Source organism: Plecotus auritus (genome assembly GCF_963455305.1).
Source record: "Plecotus auritus genome assembly, chromosome: 2".
NCBI classification, from domain to species: domain Eukaryota; kingdom Metazoa; phylum Chordata; class Mammalia; order Chiroptera; family Vespertilionidae; genus Plecotus; species Plecotus auritus.
Window position 1 is genome coordinate 224155442 of NC_137771.1, and position 19605 is coordinate 224175046.

The window sequence follows — 19605 nt, forward strand, 5'->3', positions numbered from 1 at the left end:
ATTATACAGAGACCCAAAAACAGACAAGAGGAACACAAAAATCAAGTCAAAGAATTGAAACACAAAGAAGCAAAAAACACTCAACCGAAAAAGCAAAAAGCAAAAAAAAAAAAATCCAAAAAGTTGAAGATAGTGTAAGAAGACTCTGGGACAACTTCAAGCGTACCAACATCAGAATTATGGGGGTGCCAGAAGAAGAGAGAGAGCAAGATACTGAAAACCTATTTGAAGAAATAATGACAGAAAACTTCCCCTACCTGGTGAAAGAAATAGACTTACAAGTCCAGGAAGCGCACAGAACCCCAAACAAAAGGAATCCAAAGAGGACCACACCAAGACACATTATAATTAAAATGCCAAGAGCAAAAGACAAAGAGAGAATATTAAAAGCAGCAAGAGAAAAACAGTTAATTACCTACAAGGGAGCACCCATACGACTGTCAGCTGATTTCTCAACAGAAACTATGCAGGCCAGACGGGAGTGGCAAGAAATTTTCAATGTGATGAATAGCAAGAACCTACAACCAAGATTACTCTACCCAGCAAAGCTATCATTCAGAATTGAAGGGAAGATAAAGAGCTTCACAGATAAGGAAAAGCTAAAGGAGTTCATCACCACCAAACCAGTATTATATGAAATGCTGAAAGGTATTCTTAAAGAAGAGGAAGAAGAAAAAAGTAAAGAGAAAAATTATGAACAACAAATACATATCTATCAACAAGTGAACCTAAAAATCAAGTGAATTAAAAACCTGAGGAACAGAATAATCTGGTGAATATAATAGAATCAGGGGCATAGAAAGGGAGTGGACTGATAATTCTCAGGGGGAAAGGGGTATGGGGGGGTTCATGAAGTGACTGGACAAAAATCATACACCTATGGATGAGGACAGTGGGGGGGAGGTAAGGGCAGAAGGTGGGGTGGGAACTGGGTGGAGGGGAGCTATGGGGGGAAAAAGGAGAAATAATTGTAATAATCTGAATAAAGATTTATTTAAAAAAATAAAAAAATAAAATAAAGTGGGAGGGAGATGGAAGCTCTGGACTGCGCTGAACTCCAGTTCTGGACGAGACTCTGGGGACCCAGACTCATTCGGGGAGAAACTGGACTGTCTGGAAGCGGGCGAAACTCGAGGGCGGCTTTCTCTCAGAGGTGCTTACAGCGATTACCGAGGGACACTGAGACCCAGGGCCTCATAGGGCAGGGCTGACGGGAAACCAAAGCTGTCTGCTCCGCCCTGAAACTCCACCCCAGCCAAGCTCAGCACACAGGCTTTTGCAATTTTGCAAGTCTTGTCTCATAAGAGTGTCTCCAGCAGAGAAGTTCTCCCAGCATAGGCACAGCTGATCCTCACAGCCAGTTGGCCTGGAGGTCAATTCCTCCCAGTGATACCAACAACAATCAAGACTTAACTACAACAAGGCTGAGCACACAGTCCACAAAAGGGTGCACCAAGAGTGTCCACCTCAGGTAACTGGGGAGGCTGAGCCACTGGGCCCTATAGGACACCTACCACACAAAGTTACTCTACCAACTCAGGGGAGCAGCAAAAATGCGGAGACAAAGAAACAGGTCACAAATGAAAGAAATGGAGGAAAGCAAACGACTGGATATAGAGTTCAAAACCACGGTTATAAGGTTTTTCAAGAATTTTCTAGAAAAGGCCGATAAATTTAGCGAGACCCTCGAGGATATGAAAAAGGACCAACTAGAAATTAAACATACACTGAAATAAAAAATGTTATACAGAGATCTAACAGCAGACTAGAGGATCGCAAGAATCAAGTCAAAGATTTGAAATACAAAGAAGCAAAAAACACAGCCGGAAAAGCAAAAAGAAAAAAGAATCCAAAAGTATGAAGATAGTGTAAGGAGCCTCTGGGACAACCTCAAGCATACCAACATCCGAATTATGGGGGTGCCAGAAGAAGAGAGAGCAAGATATTGAAAACCTATTTGAAGAAATAATGCCAGAAAACTTCCCCCACCTGGTGAAAGAAATAGACTTACAAGTCCAGGAAGCACACAGAACCCCAAACAAAAGGAATCCAAAGAGGACCACACCAAGACACATCATAATTAAAATGCCAAGAGCAAAAGACAAAGAGAGAATATTAAAAGCAGCAAGAGAAAAACAGTTAGTTACCTACAAGGGAGCACCCATACAATTGTCAGCTGATTTCTCAACAGAAACTATGCAGGCCAGGAGGGAGAGGCAAGAAATATACAAGGTGATGAATAGCAAGAACCTACAACCAAGATTACTCTACCCAGCAAAGCTATCATTCAGAATTGAAGGGCAGATAAAGAGCTTCACAGATAAGGAAAAGCTAAAGGAGTTCATCACCGCCAAACCAGTATGATATGAAATGCTGAAAGGTATTCTTTAAGAAGAGGAAGGAGAAGAAAAAGGTAAAGATAAAAATTATGAACAACAAATACATGTCTATCAACAAGTGAATCTAAAAATCAAGTGAATAAAAAATCTGATGAACAGAATAAACTAGTGAATATAATAGAATCAGGGGCATAAAAAGGGAGTGGACTGACAATTCTCGGGGGGAAAGGGGTGTAGGGGGTACAGGAAGAGACTGGACAAAAAGCGTACACCTATGGATGAGGACAGTGTGGGGGAGGTAAGGGCAGAGAGTGGGATGGGAACCGGGCTGAGGGGAGCTATGGGGGGAAATAAGAGGAACAATTGTAATAATCTGAACAATAAAGATTTATTAAATTAAAAAAAAAAGGAACTGTTAACAGTGGAAAATTGGGTGACACAACAGTAAAAGGGTCAGGAGATTTTTTTTGTGTGTTTTTTTATTTATCTTTATTGTTGAAAGTATTATAGATGTCCCCCTTTTCCCCCACTGACCCTCTCCACGCCCACCAGCCTCCAATGAACTTTTAAACATATCCCTTTCTATATGTCTTAAATTCAGTACCATGTTTGTTTGTTTTAATCCTCATCTGAGGATATTTTTCCATTGATTTTTTTTTTTTTTTTGAGAGTGTGTGGAAGGGAGGGAGGAGGGGGAGAGGTAGAGATAGAGAGAGAAACATCAAGGTGAGAGGGACACATCAAATAGTTGCCCCTTGCACCTGCCCCAACTGGGCCCAAGGAACGAACCTGCAACCCAGGTACATGTCCTTGACCAGGAATTGAACCCAAGACCCTTAGGTCCACGGGCCAGTGCTCTAACCATGGATCACTGGCCAGGGCAATACCAAGTTCATTATCTATTTTAAAACAATTATGTGAAATATGACGAACATTTAAACTTGCCCTATTTAATCTTCATTAACTATTAATGTATGTGGAAAGCGTTCACAGCTGTGAAATGTAAATCTTTTCCTCTAGCCTCAGTGAAATCTGTCAAAATTGCAGTACTAACTGAGAGAATATATCCTTAGGAGATAAATAAGGGTCTTGTCAGGGAGGCTTGAAACGGATTAGTGTCCCAAGGACGTCCCTGGACATGTGCACCTGGCCGCTCGATCGTGACTACGCAACCCGTCCAGCTGCCTGCCGCTCACTACCAGTGGGCATCAGACTGTGGCCTCTACGGGCCCTGGACCCTGCCACCTTCCTTGTGCTGCTGCCATCTCGCCCTCAGGTTGGCATCTCACCCTCGTGGCCACGTGTACCCTGTGGTGACGGACAGTGGAAGCCGGAGTCGGAGCCTCACGATGCTGTCTGCAGAAACAGCTGTGCTCCTTGCTCTGCATCCTTCCTCAAAGGCACGTCAACCTGCTGGCAGGTACGTCTGAATGATCAGGGGACCTGAGACCACTCCAGTCACGATAAGTAAAGGAACACAGCACTTGTCATTTCATGGTACAACTAGCAGAAATCACAGCGAGCTCCTTACTGGATCATTAAGGAACACAAGAATATGATCTTTTCAAAACTGACGATGGAATCTAGCTTTAAGGTGCTGCAGCCGACTTCGTTAATGGTTAAAGCCCCCTGCTACTTGACGGTTACAGACTGGTCACAGCAAATGAGTGGCTGTAAGGAAGGAAGTCATACAAGCACTTGCAAAGATTTTAATTAGGGGGGAAGGGGAGGCTGGGGGGAGGTCAATGGGGGGAAAAAAAGAGACATATGTACTACTATTTGTAATACTTCAAACAATTTAAAAAAATAAATAAAAATAAATAAAAAATAAAATAAAAAATATTTTAATTAGTAAAGAAGTGTTTTAAAAACATTTAGCAGTATTATACTTTATGGGCCAAACATGTATCCATTTAAATTCATTTAATCAGGCTTCCCACTTTGTTTTTTAACTTTGTTCCGTTCTATGGAGGATAAATATTAAATGCTTATAAATACACTTCATTTGAAATGCTTTAAGTACAAAACACATAATTCAAGCACAAAACAATATGTAATGATCTCATGAATACATTTATAAAACCCGGAAATGAAAAAATAACAGCTTCAAATAAGGAGCTAATACTCCACAAAGGCTTGCTCAACAGGTGACATTTTAAACCAAAGGTAAGCACAGGCAATGTCAGTTAGTGTTATTCTTTTAGTAATACTGCATAAGATTCAAAAACCAATTTTCAAATTCTAGCAGTGATATTAAATTGCTTTCTAATCTGGATTACAAGTAGTATGAAGTCTTTAAAGTATTAAGTTATGAGAAAATGTTGACTTTCCAATTGGCAATGTGACCTTTAAAATATTCCAAGAGAATGCCCAGCCAGTGTGGCTCAGTGGTTGAGTGTCGACGCATGAACCAGGTCACAGTTCGATTTCTGGTCAGGGCACATGCCCAGGTTTCAGGCTTGATCCCCAATAGGGTTCGTGCATGAGAGGCAGCCAATCGATAATTTTCCCTCATCATTGATGTTTCTCTCTCTCTCTCCCTCTCCCTTCCTCTCTCTGAAATCAGTAAAAAAAATACTTAAAATATGTCAAATGTGCAAATCACAAGTAGCAACGTGTAGATGCCTGTAATGTCACATTTCTTATCACAAATCTGCTGCTTTGCTGGCCAGTACAGAGGCGTGACAGACCTCTCTGCCTCAAAGACAAGTGTACAAATCTAATTCTTAAAAGAATCTCAAATAAAGTCCAAGAACAAGCAGGTTCATCGAAAGAACTAACCTGTGCGCTTTTGTTTCTTAAACAAATAAACACAAGACAATAAAACAGTATAAGTCAGGTTTTTAACCTAAGTGAAAATTCATTTTTAAAAGTATCAGAGCTGTATTCATCTTCTTTTTCAGCTAAAAGGATGAAGCATAATAGCCACAACTTTGTTACAGACTAAAATCCAACAGGTAATTCCAACACCACCTAAAAATAAAGAAATTCAACATGAGAGCACACCCAGATTTCTGCCCGCATTCCCCGCCTCTGCTACCTTCATCTTAGAGCAGTTGTTCCCAACGTGGGGCACAATTCGAGAATGAGATATTAACAGTGAACTTTTTGCATTTCTTATGGTTCTAGGGGCCTCATATACAGTATATAAATATATATTGTGACATATTTATGCCAGTTCTCTATTATATGTTTTGAAACTTGGCTATTTTTTTATATCACTTCATATTATTTTTTTTAACAATTTCTTAGTGATTTCTTCCTCAGTACTTCAACTGTCCTTCTGTTCTTTTATTTTTCTGTTTATGGATGCCATGTTCTTTGGAAGCTTGTTTAGACCAAGTGAATGGCCTTTTAGGCTTCCTCCACGTGAATAGGAGTTCACTGTTTGAATAATAAGAATTATATGTCACGGGGAGGGGGGAATCAGGATTTCAGAGATGCGTAGGTGGGGCAGGGGCAAAAACATGCTGGGAATCACTGTCTCAGAGGAAGGAAGAGCAGTTCTATTCTTTTGGAGCAGTGCCGGGCGAAGACAGAGTCTGTATTTCGTGGGTTCCAATGCATCAGACTTTCGATTAATTCACAGGGCTGCCTTCCTTACTAAGCAGGAATTACACAGAACAATGAGCACTGGTTTGAATTCCTCTTCTCTGCCAAGAAATACGCTTTATTATTTACAAGACCGGTGTGGGTAAATATTGCTTCATTCATGACGCTCTTTGAGAAGGGAAAACCAAATAATGTCACCGAGTGGTCTTCTAGGCTAGACATTATTTGGTCTTGTCCCACTGGTCAGTGAGAGGCAGGAAGACAGGCTGTAAGAGTGGCCAGTGGCCTGCAGGCTGCCGGGAAGAGTGGCCTCTTGCACCAGTACTGCCCTCAAGGCTGAGTCCCACAAAGGGAGTGGGGGGGGAAGTGGTTAAATTGAAATAGTCATTCCTTCTAATTTAGTAATTCACCTCCAGCATTATCACACATCACAACCAAAAACTGACTGAAAAGGAGGTGTGCTACAGCATTATTCTTGGTAGAAAAAATTAGGACCTAACTTTTAACAGGAAAATTAGTAAATTATGACACATCCAAATGAAGAACAGCTATTCAAAATTCCTTAATAAAGAAACGTTGCCGAAACCAGTTTGGCTCAGTGGATAGAGCGTCGGCCTGCTGACTGAAGGGTCCCAGGTTCGATTCCGGTCAAGGGCATGTACCTTGGTTGCGGGCACGTCCCCAGTAGGGGGTGTGCAGGAGGCAGCTGATCGATGTTTCTCTCTCATCGATGTTTCTAACTCTCTATCCCTCTCCCTTCCTCTCTGTAAAATATCAATAAAATATATTTTTAAAAAAAAAGAAACGTTTACTGATATAGGAGAAGGCTTACAATATAGAGTAAAAAGGGACAAAAACTAGACAACCTGAACTATACTAGGGTGGGCAAAAGTAGGCCTACAGTTGTTCGAATGGAAAATATAACACAAGAATAACTAATACAGAATAAACTGTGTTTCATGTAGTCATAACTGTAAACCTACTTTTGCCCACCCCTGTCTAAAAATTAATAGAAAAATATAGCACAATCTAAGAGGGGTTATCCATAGCTAACGAGTTTTCTTTCATTTTTCTTTTATTTTTAGTCATCCTACCATGGCATGTACTACTTTTAACATCCCCAAGAAATTATCCTTCACATATAAAACAATGGCCGAGAGCCATCCATGCCCTCGCTATGCCTAGAATTGAAAAGAGGCTGCAAAACCTGGGAACCACAAGTAGTGTTTGAATAAGCAGGCTATCAGCCGCAGGGATGGACTTACTGGTCGAGTCCAGAAGCAGACGTGGCTTGAGCTCTAGCTCTGCTATTTAACATTTCGGTGACAGCGGACAAGGTCAAGAACGTCTCTGGATCTGCATTTCCTCACAGCCAGCCTTCAAGGCTGAGACACAAAGCCCTACCCCCCCTTCCCCTCCCCCGGTGAAATGGATGATGAGGTCGAGTTGACTTAACCTACCACACACCTCCTCCTAAGTCTCTCCACAGTCTCCCACTATGTTTCCCAGGAAGCTCTTACCTGCTACTCTGGTGGGAAATGCTACCAGCCGGTCGAGCGGAGTTATCCATTTACTTGGCACCACAGCCACAGGAACAGAATAATACTTCCAAATGAGGGAGACCATCAGGGCAGCCTGCGAAGACACGGTGCTGAGTGCAAACCACCTGCCGTCACGCGGCCAGTCCTCCCAGGAAGAAGAGGGCGCTCCACAGCGACGACCTCCAGCTCTATCAATCCAGTCCCTGCAGCCCACAGCCGCCGGTAACATATACGGCTGACCTTGAACAATACGGTGAGCGGCACTGACCCCACACAGTCAAAAACCCCAGTGTAGCCGAAACCGGTTTGGCTCAGTGGATAGAGCGTCGGCCTGCGGACTCAAGGGTCCCGGGTTCGATTCCGGTCAAGGGCATGTACATTGGTTGCGGGCACATCCCTGGTGGGGGGTGTGCAGGAGGCAGCTGATCGATGTTTCTCTCTCATCGATGTTTCTAGCTCTCTATCCCTCTCCCTTCCTCTCTGTAAAATATCAATAAAATATATTTTTTAAAAAAAAGTGTAACCTTTGATTCCCCAAAAACATAACTACTAATAGCCTACTGCTGATAAACAGCTGACTAGCACATATTTTATGTTATATATATCATATACTGTGTTCTTACAATTAAGCTAGAGAAAAGAAATGTTAAGGAAATTATAAGGAAGAGAAAATACAAATATATCTTTTATATATTCATGACATACCTTTTTCTTAATATTTTCAATATTTCTAGGCTATTCAGTGGTTCACCTGTGAGTTTTGTCAAATTGTCACAAATCTCCCCAAAAAAATTTCCAATATATTTATTGAAAAAAAATCCACATATAAGTGGACCCATGCAGTTCAAACCCATGTTGTTTGAATATCAACTAAATACACTATTAAATTAGCTGATAGCCATAACCCCGGTTTGGCTCAGTGGATAGAGCGTCGGCCTGCGGACTGAAGGGTCCCAGGTTCGATTCCGGTCAAGGGCATGTACCTGGGTTGCGAGCACATCCCCAGTAGGGGGCATGCAGGAGGCAGCTGATCGATGTCTCTCTCTCATCGATGTTTCTAACTCTCTATCCCTCTCTCTTCCTCTCTGTAAAAAATCAATAAAATATATTTTAAAAAATTAGCTGATAAATAACGAAGATTTCCCATAACACAAGTGTTCTTTTCTCATTGAATATCTCTTTTAAATAGACTAAGCTAAATGCACAGTACTAGGGACAAAAGCAACCTTACGCCTCTAGATCCTTGAAAAAGTAGTGAATTCTCCATCCGCACTCTAGCGCTGGCCTTCTCATGCAGAAGTGGGCCTCTGCAAGTTTAAATGGGGGGAGAGAAGAGATGCTCCCTCTCCCCTCCTTTCCCCAGCAGCATTCCCTCAAGTTGTCTTCTGTCCCCTCTGGCCCTGAATATGTCACTCAAATATGCCCTAAAAGAGGGCCTCTGGCACCGGACAGGTAACTCAGTTTGTTAGAGCATTGTCCCAATATCCAGGGGTGGGGACTGTCCAGCCCTCGGGCCATATAAGACCAGCAAAATCATTTGGTCTGGCCCTATTAAGGCATCAGGGGTGAGTTAATTAAATGTTTGACCACATTCAGCAGGCTAATTTTTAAGTCGATAATTTTGTATGGCCCCAGAAAGATGTTATAAATATCCCAATGGCCCTTGGCAGGAAAAGGTCCCCACACCTGCAATACGCCAAGATTGTGGGTTCGATCCCCAGTCAGGGCACATACAAGAAGCAACCAATGAACACATAAATAAGTGGAACAACAAGTCGATGTCTCTGACTCTGTCTCTCTCTCTCTCTCTCTCTCTCTAAAATCAATAATTTTATTTGTTTTTTTAATTAAAAGAGGGCCTCTGGCTTAACTTCAGTCCCTGGAAAAACCTACCTCACATCAGTGGCAGCGCCTCAGGCTCAATGTACTTACTATAACCAAATAGCCTGAGTCCTTTACCCCAGTCCACATCATTCATAACACTGAACCTCAGAGATCATTTAAAGCAGCCGTAGCAGATCTGCAACCTCAGGGTAAAGCAAGTGAAAGTCCCCCCATAAGAAAGTTGTGAGTCAGTGGTACTGGACTTTAATGACAATAACGGGTTCCCTACCTGGAGAGTAGACAGTCACTCTCCCGTCTGTGTACCATGTAGGAAGCAACAGCCAAAATCACTGACCAGCTCAGAAAACACAATTTCTAAGTAAGCTTCTCTCACTTCATCCCCTAGCCTCCCAAACCTGCGCTGGAGGAAAGGCCACATAAAGAACTCCAGAGGAGTGGCTTGGGCGTTCATTCGCTTTAAAATCCCAAGAGTTAACAACACTAATCAAGAGAAAGCCTTGCCCTGACTGGTGTGGCTCAGTGGATAGAGCATTGGCCTGCGGAATGAAGGGTCCCAGGTTCAATTTCAGTCAAGGGCATGTACCTTGGTTGCGGGCACATCCCCAGTACGGAGTGTTGCAGGAGGCAGCTGATCGATGTTTCCCTCTCATCGATGTTTCTAACTCCCTATCCCTCTCCCTTCCTCTCTGTAAAAAATCAATAAAATATATTTAAAAAAAAAAAAAAAAGAGAGAAAGCCTTTACGTCTAACTTATAAATTCAGAGTGTTCGGAGTTACATGCTTGCAGGACACTCAGCACAGCAGCTAAAGGTGGAAAAACCTGGATTCCAGGGGCTGAAGTGGAGCAAAGTCCATTACCAACTTTAATGACCCCAGTGACACTATAGGACACTTACCTGCAATATGTAGAAAGCAACACTCATAACCCACTTTATCTTGGCCAACTGAGCTGTCCGTGCTTTCACTGAAAGGAAAAACAGGATGAAATGATTATATCAGCCCTAAAAAGAGAAGAAAATATTCAAATACACAGAAGTGCTATTTTGTCTCACAAAATATTGTCTAATTATCCATGTAAATATAAAATAGAATGTCTTACATCACCCACTATGCTATTATTTAAAATAGAGCTCGGCCAAAGTGGCTCAGCGGTTGAGCATCAACCTATGAACCAGGAGGTCACAGTTCAATTCCCAGTTAGGGCACAAGCCCGGGTTGCAGGCTTGACCCCAGTGTGGGGCATGCAGGAGGCAGCTGATCAATGATTCCCCCTCATCATTGATGTTTCTATCTCTCTGCCTCTCCTTTCCCCTCTGAAATCAATAAAATTATTTTTCAAACATTAAAAATAAAATAGAATCACACACAGATTGGGAAATGTGCAGCTTTAATTTAAAAAAACCTTAAATAATGGGCCTGCTTACACAAGCTGTCAATTCCAGGAATTTTGTAAAAGGTGGAAAATTCAGCACATTACAGGAATATCATATAATTCCCAAGGACAGGCCATTATTGAATGACAGCATCAGCGGATGTAACGCATTATAAAAAAAACCTTAAAAGCTATTCATCTAGCCTCACTGGTGTGGCTCAATAGTTGAGCATCAACCTATGAACCAGGAGGTCATAGTTCAATTCCCGGTCAGAGCACATGCCCAGGTTGCTGGCTCGATCCCCAGTCTGAGGCATGCAGGAGGCAGCCAATCAATGATTCTCTCTCATCCCTGATGTTTCTATCTCTCTCTCCCTCTCTCTTCCCCTCTGAAATCAATATATTTTTTAGAAAAAGCTATTCATCTAAATCAGAGATTCTTTTCACAATGCACTTACCCATCAATAGGACTAAAGGTTCTTCCCCAATTCCCCAGTCTACACTGTTCTCTAATCCATAAGGGAGGCGAATTGCCTGGGTGCTGGGCAGGCCGCTCTGCCTGTTTTACTAGCCATGCAGACGGCTCTCACAGTGCATGCTCTCAGCACACAGGCTGCCCTGTGAAAATCATCGTCATCACAGCAGACTGTTAGGGACAGTGGCAAACATCAAAATGAGTAAGACCTGAGCCCTAACCTGAGTCTACACTCGGATAACACTTTTTAGAGAACAGAATAAGAAAGCCCCTGAGACCCTAGCCGGTTTGGCTCAGTGGATAGAGCATTGGCCTGCAGACTAAAGGGTTCCGGGTTCAATTCCAGTTAAGGGCACATGCCCGGGTTGCGGGCTCGATTCCCACTAGGGGGCGTGCAGGAGGCAGCCAATCAATGATTTCCTCTCATCACTGATGTTTCTACCTCTCTCTCCTTCTCCCTTCCTCTCTGAAATCAATAAAAATATATTTTTGAAAAAAGAAAGAAAGCCCCTGAGTATCCACTGTAAGATTCTTTTCTAAGCTTCTCTCAGAAAAGTGTTGAATTTGAAAATGACAACCTATCAAGTTGGCTCTGAAGAAACTCTTAAGAGTATCCTGAATGTTTGTTAGAAAGCAAAGGTTCACCAGCGAAATAAAGAGAAAGTAAAGTAATTATTATTATTGGGTTTCTTCTAGACAACTTCAAAGTTTATATCAACATTTAGGACATCCAAGAATCAGTGCATGTATTCTACGAATCCTTACAGGAAAGATTTTTCTATGAATCAGCTCTTATGAAGCTTTCCAAAAACTACAAATGAAAACAGTACCATGAGGGGAGCATTTGAGGTCTTGCTTCCCGGCAATGTCATCAGTTTGGCTCAAATAAACTCTTATAAAAATTCAAAACAAACAAAACAAAAAAAAAACTGCACCATGAGTTTTGAGCTTATCTGTCATCTTGTTGATCTTTCTTTCCAGCCTGGCATATCTGGCGAACTCGTCCATCATGTTGACAGTGGAAAGTTCCTGCTTCATGTCCTGGATCTCTGCTCTCATCTGAGACTCCTGCTCTGCATCCTTCTGCAGCACCCTGGACATCTGGTGGAGTGGACAGCAGGGGTCAGTGCCTTTCCACTTGGGGTACAATTCTTCCTCGCCTCCACCATCCTACCCGCTGCCTCTCTCGCCTGGGCAGGCTGCCCTTCACCTAGATAGCCAGCCTCTGCTGCCTGGTCCTGGTCCTGCTCCTGCTCCCTACAACCGCAAACATAAAACCTCCCTTCGGCCCAGCCAGCGTGGCTCAGTGTTTGAGAGGTGACGTATGAACTAGGACAGCCGTGGGCAAACTACGGCCCGCGGGCCGGATCCGGCCCGATTGACTGTTCTATCCGGCCCGCAGAGCCGAAAGAGCGGAGGGTTCTCTTGCTCTCCCCTCCGCTCCTTCACCAGCAGCAGTGTTAACATGGCAACGTCGGGAAACACGGCCGCAGCTCCTTCTTCTGAGTGGGCGGATTTATATCCCCCATTCAGTAGAAGGAACAACCTCTCAATCTTCCAGAGGCTCCTTGTAATGCCCGCGGACGCGTCCCCCGACATCACCCTGGGAATGCGGAGACACGTTATCGTGGTGATGGAGGGAGACACGCCCCTGGAGAGCACAGTATCAGAGCATTAGCTAAAAAGGAGACCAACAACACTGTTCCCACTGAAGTTGATGTTTTAAAGACCAAAAACCTTTCAACCCTGTCTACATTGCCATCTACATCTACGTCCCGGGCATAATTTGGAAGTTGCACTAAAGAAAATGTTTAATTTACTGTTTACACATTTTGTTCTTTTCTATTTGTTTTAGTTTTAAATTATTTTATTATATTTAAGTTTAATTTGAAAGGCTTTTGTACCTTTCCTTTGTTAGGCAATTTTATTTTGCCTTTGCCATCTTCAATATAAGGTATGTTATTGTGCTATGATTCCTCCATTTTTTGAAGTTTCAAATTATAATAATTAGTGTTTACATTCTTCTTGTTAAAATGTTTGAAATGAATAAAACTATTGAAATAATAAAAAAAAAAAAAGACCGTACCCTTTTATGTAATGATGTTTACTTTGAATTTATATTAGTTCACACAAACACTCCATCCATGCTTTTGTTCCGGCCCTCCGGTCCAGTTTAAGAACCCATTGTGGCCCTCGAGTCAAAAAGTTTGCCCACCCCTGAACTACGTCGTCAGAGTTCGATTCCTGGTCAGGGCACATGCCTGGGTTGTGGGGGCATGCAGGAGGCAGCCAATCAATGACTCTCTCATCATTGATGTTTTTATCGCTCTCCCTCTCCCTTCCTCTCTGAAATCAATAAAAATATATTAAAAAAATAAAAAACCTCCCTCTGATTGGACTCGCTATTCACATTATATCTTTCCTTTTGAAGACATGCCAACGGATTGCTATGGTACAAATATGTGTATCTTTCACTGTAACTATAACATTGGAATTATAAAATAAAAACTGCTTCCATCCCCGGAGCTGTCACTCAGGTGCACGGACCAGGCGTCTCCGTCCCTCCCTGAAGAATGCGGTCCTAAATTGGGTAGGCAGCAGGATGCGGGCGCAGAGTGCCACTGACGGGGACTCAGAGCCCAAGCACAGTGAGGAGGGCATTCCTGCAAAGGGGCACCCTGGCAGGAAGGGGTCGGGGGAGGGGGTCAGAGCCAAGCATGGTGATATGGGTGTCTCCAGAAAGCGTAGCCTGATGTGGGAGTCAGAGAAGGAGCAGGTTAAGGGGCACATACGTAGTAAGAGAAAGGTACCCAGCCAAACACTAGCAGAGCCCAAGTGGCATCCGTTCTCGACAGGGGGTGGCAGTGGGAGGGTAGTTATAAAAGATTCATCAAATAAACATATTAAGGATAAGGGGAGCCAGTTTTTGCACCGTCAGGCCTCCCGCGCCTGCGCAGAACATGTGACTCGCTGGGTCCCTCACGCCGCCCTCCACTGTGTGAGTCGTGGGGCGCCTGCGCAGTGCACACCACTTGCGGAGACCCTCACCCCGCCCTCCACCTTGTCAGTCCTGGGGCGCCTGCGCTGTGCACTGCACTCGCGGAGACCCTCACCCCACCCTCTACAGTGTCAGTCCTGGGGCGCCTGCGCAGTGCACACTGCTTGCGGAGACCCTCACCCCACCCTCTACAGTGTCAGTCCTGGGGCGCCTGCGCAGTGCACACTGCTTGCGGAGACCTCAGCGCCCTGTGCCCCGCAGTCCTGGGACGCCTGCGCAGTGCGCCTCCTTTACCCCACGCGGACTGGGTGCTCAAGAAGTCCCCCTCCTCCTCGGCCGCCTTAGACTAAAGCAAGTCCTGCAAAATGAACAAGGTTCCCTCATCCATGTGTCCTGTGACCAGCTAGAAGGGGGAAAAAGCAAGAGCTTTCAGGAAAATTCCAAGTCAACACCAGGAACTAGGCGCAGGGGTGGGCAAACTTTTTGACTCGAGGGCCACAATGGGTTCTTAAACTGGACCGGAGGGCCGGAACAAAAGCATGCATGGAGTGTTTGTGTGAACTAATATAAATTCAAAGTAAAGGAGCGGAGGGGAGAGAAAGAGAACCGGATAGAATAGCCGGATCCGGCCCGCGGGCCGTAGTTTGCCCAAGGCTGGCACTAGGGTGTCCTTATCCAAGCACGCATCCCACCCCAATATTCGGCTGAGATCCCCACCCAGGACCTTGCAAGGCTTTGCTGAGCAGAGGATTCCCGACATTAGTGTTCCTCCAGGGCTGGGGCCAGGGAGCCAGCCAGCTGCTCAGCCAGTGGGATGGTGCACCCCTCCCTTGCTTCTGGCTGAACGGAAACCATCAGAACCATTGCAAGAAGGTTATGATCTGAAGTACAGGGGTGTGGCCCATTCCCAACCAAACTCTTCCTCCTAGGAGCCTTTCCCACTTGGGCCCTAAAATCAGGGCCTGTGAGGGTGCAGCCCTTTACCTACATGGGGCCAGTACATTCCTTACAGCTGTTCACTGACCCTCAGCACCAACCCAGTGACCAGGTGGAACAACAGGGCTATACACTAAGAAAACCTGAACCTGGCTAACAATCCCGACAAACAGTGCCATAACCAAGGGGAAAGAGATTGAAGAAAGCTAACCGGTTTGGTTTGGCTCAGTGGATAGAGCGTCGGCTTGCAGACTGAAGGGTCCCAGGTTCAATTCCGGTCAAGGGCATGTACCTTGGTTGCGGGCACATCCCCAGTAGGGGATGTGCAGGAGGTGGCTGATCAATGTTTCTCTCTCATCGGTGTTTCTAACTCTCTGTCCCTCTCCCTTCCTCTCCGTAAAAAATCAATAAAATATATTAAAAAAAAAAAGATACAAATGGCCATAAGCACAAGAAATGATGTCCCATATCACTAATCATAAGGAAAAATGTAATTCAAAACCACAATGATATACCATTTTGCACCTACTGGAATGGCAATTCTCAAAGCAACAACCTAACATGACAAGTGGTGGAGAACGTGGAGAAACTGCAACTCTTGTGCAATGCTGGTGAGAATGTAAATGGTGCGGCTGCTGTGAAAAATAGCAAGGTAGTTTCTCAAAAAATTAAATGTGGAGTTATCATATGATCCAGCAATTCCATTTCTGGGTATTTACCCAAAAGAATTGAAAACAGAGACTCGCACAGATATTTGTACACCAATGTTCTACCAGCACTACGCACAATAGCCAAAAGGTGAAAACAACCCAAATGTCCATATAAAGATGAACAGGTAAACACAATGTAGGACATACATATAATGTACTAATATTCAGCCTTAAAGAGGAATGCAATCCTAACACTCACTACAAGGAAGAACCCTAAAGACATTATGATACGCAAAATAAGCCAGTCACAAAATGACCAATACTGTACTATTTCATTTATATGAGGTACTTAGAGTCGTCAAATTCATAGAGACAGAGAGTAGAATGGTGGGTGCCAGGAAGAGAGAGAATAGGGGTTAGTGTTTAATGGGTACAGTTTCAGTTTAGGAAGATGAAAAACTTCTGGAGATGGATGGTGGTGATAGCTGCACAACCATGTGAACGGACTTAGTGCCACTGAACTTTACACCTAAAAATGGTTAAAATTATTATATATATACTGGAGGCCCAGTGCACAAAATTTGTGCACGGGGGCGGGGGGAGGTGTCCCTCAGCCTGGCCTGCACCTGCTCCAATCCGGGACCCCTTGGGGGATGCCCGACTGCCTCTCGCAATCCAGGACCGCTGGCTCCTAACCGCTCGCCTGCCTGCCTGCCTGATCAGCTCTAACTGCTCCCCTGCTGGCCTGATTGCCCCTAACTGCCTCTGCCTCGCCCTGCACCCGAGCAGCAGGTGCAGGCACAGCTGCTGGCGCCCAGGACTGCGGGGTGGGCAGCTTGTCCCTCTCCTGGGCCGCAGCCTGGCTGGTCCCCATTCCTCTCTCCCCAGTGTTGAGTGTCTGAGCCATTATGGTGTGAGGGCCTGAAGACCATTTGCATATTAGCTCTTTATTATATAGGAGGATGTATGGATCACCATAATTTGTTTTAATATATATTTTATTGATTTTTTACAGAGAGAAGGGAGAGGAATAGAGAGTTAGAAACATCGATCAGCTGCCTCCTGCACACCCCCCAATGGGGATGTGCCCGCAACCAAGGTACATGCCCTTGACCGGAATTGAACCTGGAACCCTTCAGTCCGCAGGCCAACGCTCTATCCACTGAGCCAAACCAGTTAGGGCATAATTTTTTTAAAAGAAGAAAAATGGCCAGCTCTTCAAGAGTCTGCAATTTTAAGAACTTGGGACATCATCTTAAAGACTAAGCAGCGTCAGCAAAGATTCTGAGTGGGCGCTAAAAGAGAAGTCTCTATGCCTCAGAACGTTAGGGCCTCGGGCATTATACAAAACAAGCACTCAGTGAATACTGATAGAACAAAACACAACAAAGTAGAAATCCTTCCTAGTCTTAAATACCCATCACCAGCAGCAATTTAAATCAGGAGAGAAAAGCAGGGAGAACGGAGTTTCCAGAATAATGCTGCAACCCCTGCGCCCAATGTTCAAGGTCTCAGTCCGGGTCAGACAGCCCCTCACTCCCACTGTGGGCAAATAGAGGGCGCCCTTCCCCAGGGAACAGCTCAGGTTTCTCCCACACAACGCCCCATCAAAGTTGCCACGGTAGCCCCTATTCATGCTCCAGGAGGAGCAGAAGTAAGAGAATCACAAAACAAGGATCAAACTTCCGACCCAACAGTCACTAACTGTCGACTATCTGAGTCAGATTCCTCTGGGAGGTCAAGGAAGATGGGACGACATTCACCTCTCACCGCAGCCATGACAGCGGGACACGAGGTAATGTACCCGCGCCTGGGCAAGGTGCCCCACTGAGACAGCGCTCCCCGGCGCCCAGCGCTGCCCTGAAGAAAGGTAGCATCACACAATCCTGAGGTTCTCGGTCCACACTGTCAACTGCCCCACCCCTCAGAATGGGGCTCCTGCACCCTTAGATCCATCTCTCCGGGACCTGCGAGGAAGGCCGAGGCCTCCGGCAGCCCCTGGGCGCCGCGTTGCTCCGGGCACTGTCCCCCTAGCAGCCGAGGGCTGCCGGATGCCTCCAGAGACGAGGAAATAACGGAAATGAGTGCGGGGAGTCGGGGGGCGGGGGGCACTAAGAACGCCCAACCTGAACATTGCTGCCACCTGAAAACGTGGCCAAGTGTTGCCAGGTATTTCTTTTACGATTGTATTATTTATTTGAGTATTTCTTAAAACACAGAAGGGTCCAACCAAGACGCTTCCGCAGGCCGAATGCGGCCATCACGCGGCCAGTTTGAGACCCCCGTGTCTACGCCCCGTTCGGCAGGACGGAGGCCGCGACCCACCGGCCCCTGGAAGGCGAGGCAGCCACTTACGAAGGAGGAGAAGGTCGGGAGGAGGATCCTGAGGACATTGCACCCAAACACGAAGCAGAGGACCAGCAGCCACGCCCAGTGGTCGGCCTCCACCGCGCTCATCCCGGACACTCCCTGCAGCGTGAGCTCCGCTACAGCGGACGCCGGGGACCCAGCCGGCGCTCGCACCCGCGCCTGTGCGCTGAGGCCCAGCCCGCTGCGCCTGCGCACTGCGCCGCGCTGACAGGGAGGCGGGGCCGTCTTTCCCACTAGGTCCCGGTTTACACCTTCTCCATGGCCTTCCGGGCTTCCGTAGTCTCCTCGCACCCACCCCTCAACTCCCGCGAGACCAGTTTCCCAAACCCTGGTGGTTCAGGTACCACTGTCTCCAGTTTGGGTGCATCTGCAAACCACTTGTGTTATTATGTACTACTTTCTTTAAATTGATTGACTTTTATTTAAAATAAACCTTTCTAGAAATAGAAAACTACCATGATTATAGTGGCAGGTATCTGTAAAGAGAAACGTTTTGTAGTTATATGTAAAATGTATTTTTACATGTCAAAACTAAACACTGTAACAATTTCCAAAACTGCATACCTAATTAAAAATCAGTTTACAATCAGCCTGTTACCCTACATATAGGAGCAAAAGAACACCAATTCATATTTATGTATAGTAAATAAAAGGTGTCTAGCTGCCTCTTCTGCTATGATTGGAGTCTGAGAACTAAAACCTAATTAAAATGGATCATGGAGCTGTGGTTCTACAAATTTCTGTTTCAAGAAAACATGTGAAGCTAGGCTACTTAATAACTGCAGAGTGAATTCTTTCTATGGAAACACATCTTGGCTGGTAGGTGATGCTGAACTGACCAAAAGACAGGCTTGGAGTCTGCGTCTCCTCCATAGCCTTCCCCGCCAGCAAATGCAGCCAGGCTACTGGCTCCTCTACACACTAGAGACTGAGAAGAATTTACAGGGAGAAACCACCTCGTGGAAAGTGACGGCAGCTCCCCCTGTCTCTACCGTTTAGGCTGAAGAGGAGAGTTTCAGCTGTTCCTTACCCCTACCACACCATACACCACTATTACATACTCCCAGGAAGAGGTTCACCAATTCCTGGTGAGGCAAGAATTTGACAAAAAACAAAAAAACATACCAGAGAAATATCCCTGGCTGTGCAGCAGTGATGGGAGAGGACCTGGCCTTCAGGAGCAACCCAACCTGAATAACTCAGCTCTCTCCTATTGCTTCATTTGCACAGGGCTCAAAAAAAGCACAATGGAAGGCTAAATTTTCCTAACATGTGGAAAGAAAATATGAAAAAAAAGAAAGTATGAAAGCCAAGACATCTCAGGAGAAATCAGTCTAGATCTAATAACTAGAGATGTGCTCAAAACTGAGTGTCTTAGAGTCAGTGACTGAGGACAGCCAGCACAAAGCGGATTCTTCTCAAGACAAGGCACACCAGAGGCAGCACTGAACTACAAGGTGAAACAAAGACGGCCTCAACTATTCCCAAAATAGTGAAAACAGAGGGGACAATGAGAAGAAACAATT

The 19605-nt window shown here is 45.1% G+C and overlaps 1 protein-coding gene across 2 annotated transcripts in view; it reads right to left on the reverse strand.

Annotated features, from left to right (window-relative positions):
• The window catches only part of GET1 (guided entry of tail-anchored proteins factor 1), a 30239-nt gene extending 11960 nt beyond the window's left edge, over positions 1 to 18279 (reverse strand). The window contains exons 1-5 of one of the 2 annotated variants that reach the window (XM_080655267.1): positions 18065 to 18279; positions 12061 to 12226; positions 10175 to 10242; positions 7412 to 7526; positions 4026 to 5312 (exon numbers count right to left, since the gene is read on the reverse strand). In XM_080655267.1, the coding sequence (XP_080511393.1) occupies positions 5239 to 5312; positions 7412 to 7526; positions 10175 to 10242; positions 12061 to 12226; positions 18065 to 18166 (525 nt within the window). In that variant the 5' untranslated portion in view covers positions 18167 to 18279 and the 3' untranslated portion in view covers positions 4026 to 5238. Of the gene's footprint in view, positions 1 to 4025; positions 5313 to 7411; positions 7527 to 10174; positions 10243 to 12060; positions 12227 to 18064 lie in introns of those variants that run through there. The other variant, XM_080655268.1, reaches the window with a different exon arrangement.
• Positions 18280 to 19605: the final 1326 nt, after the last annotated feature.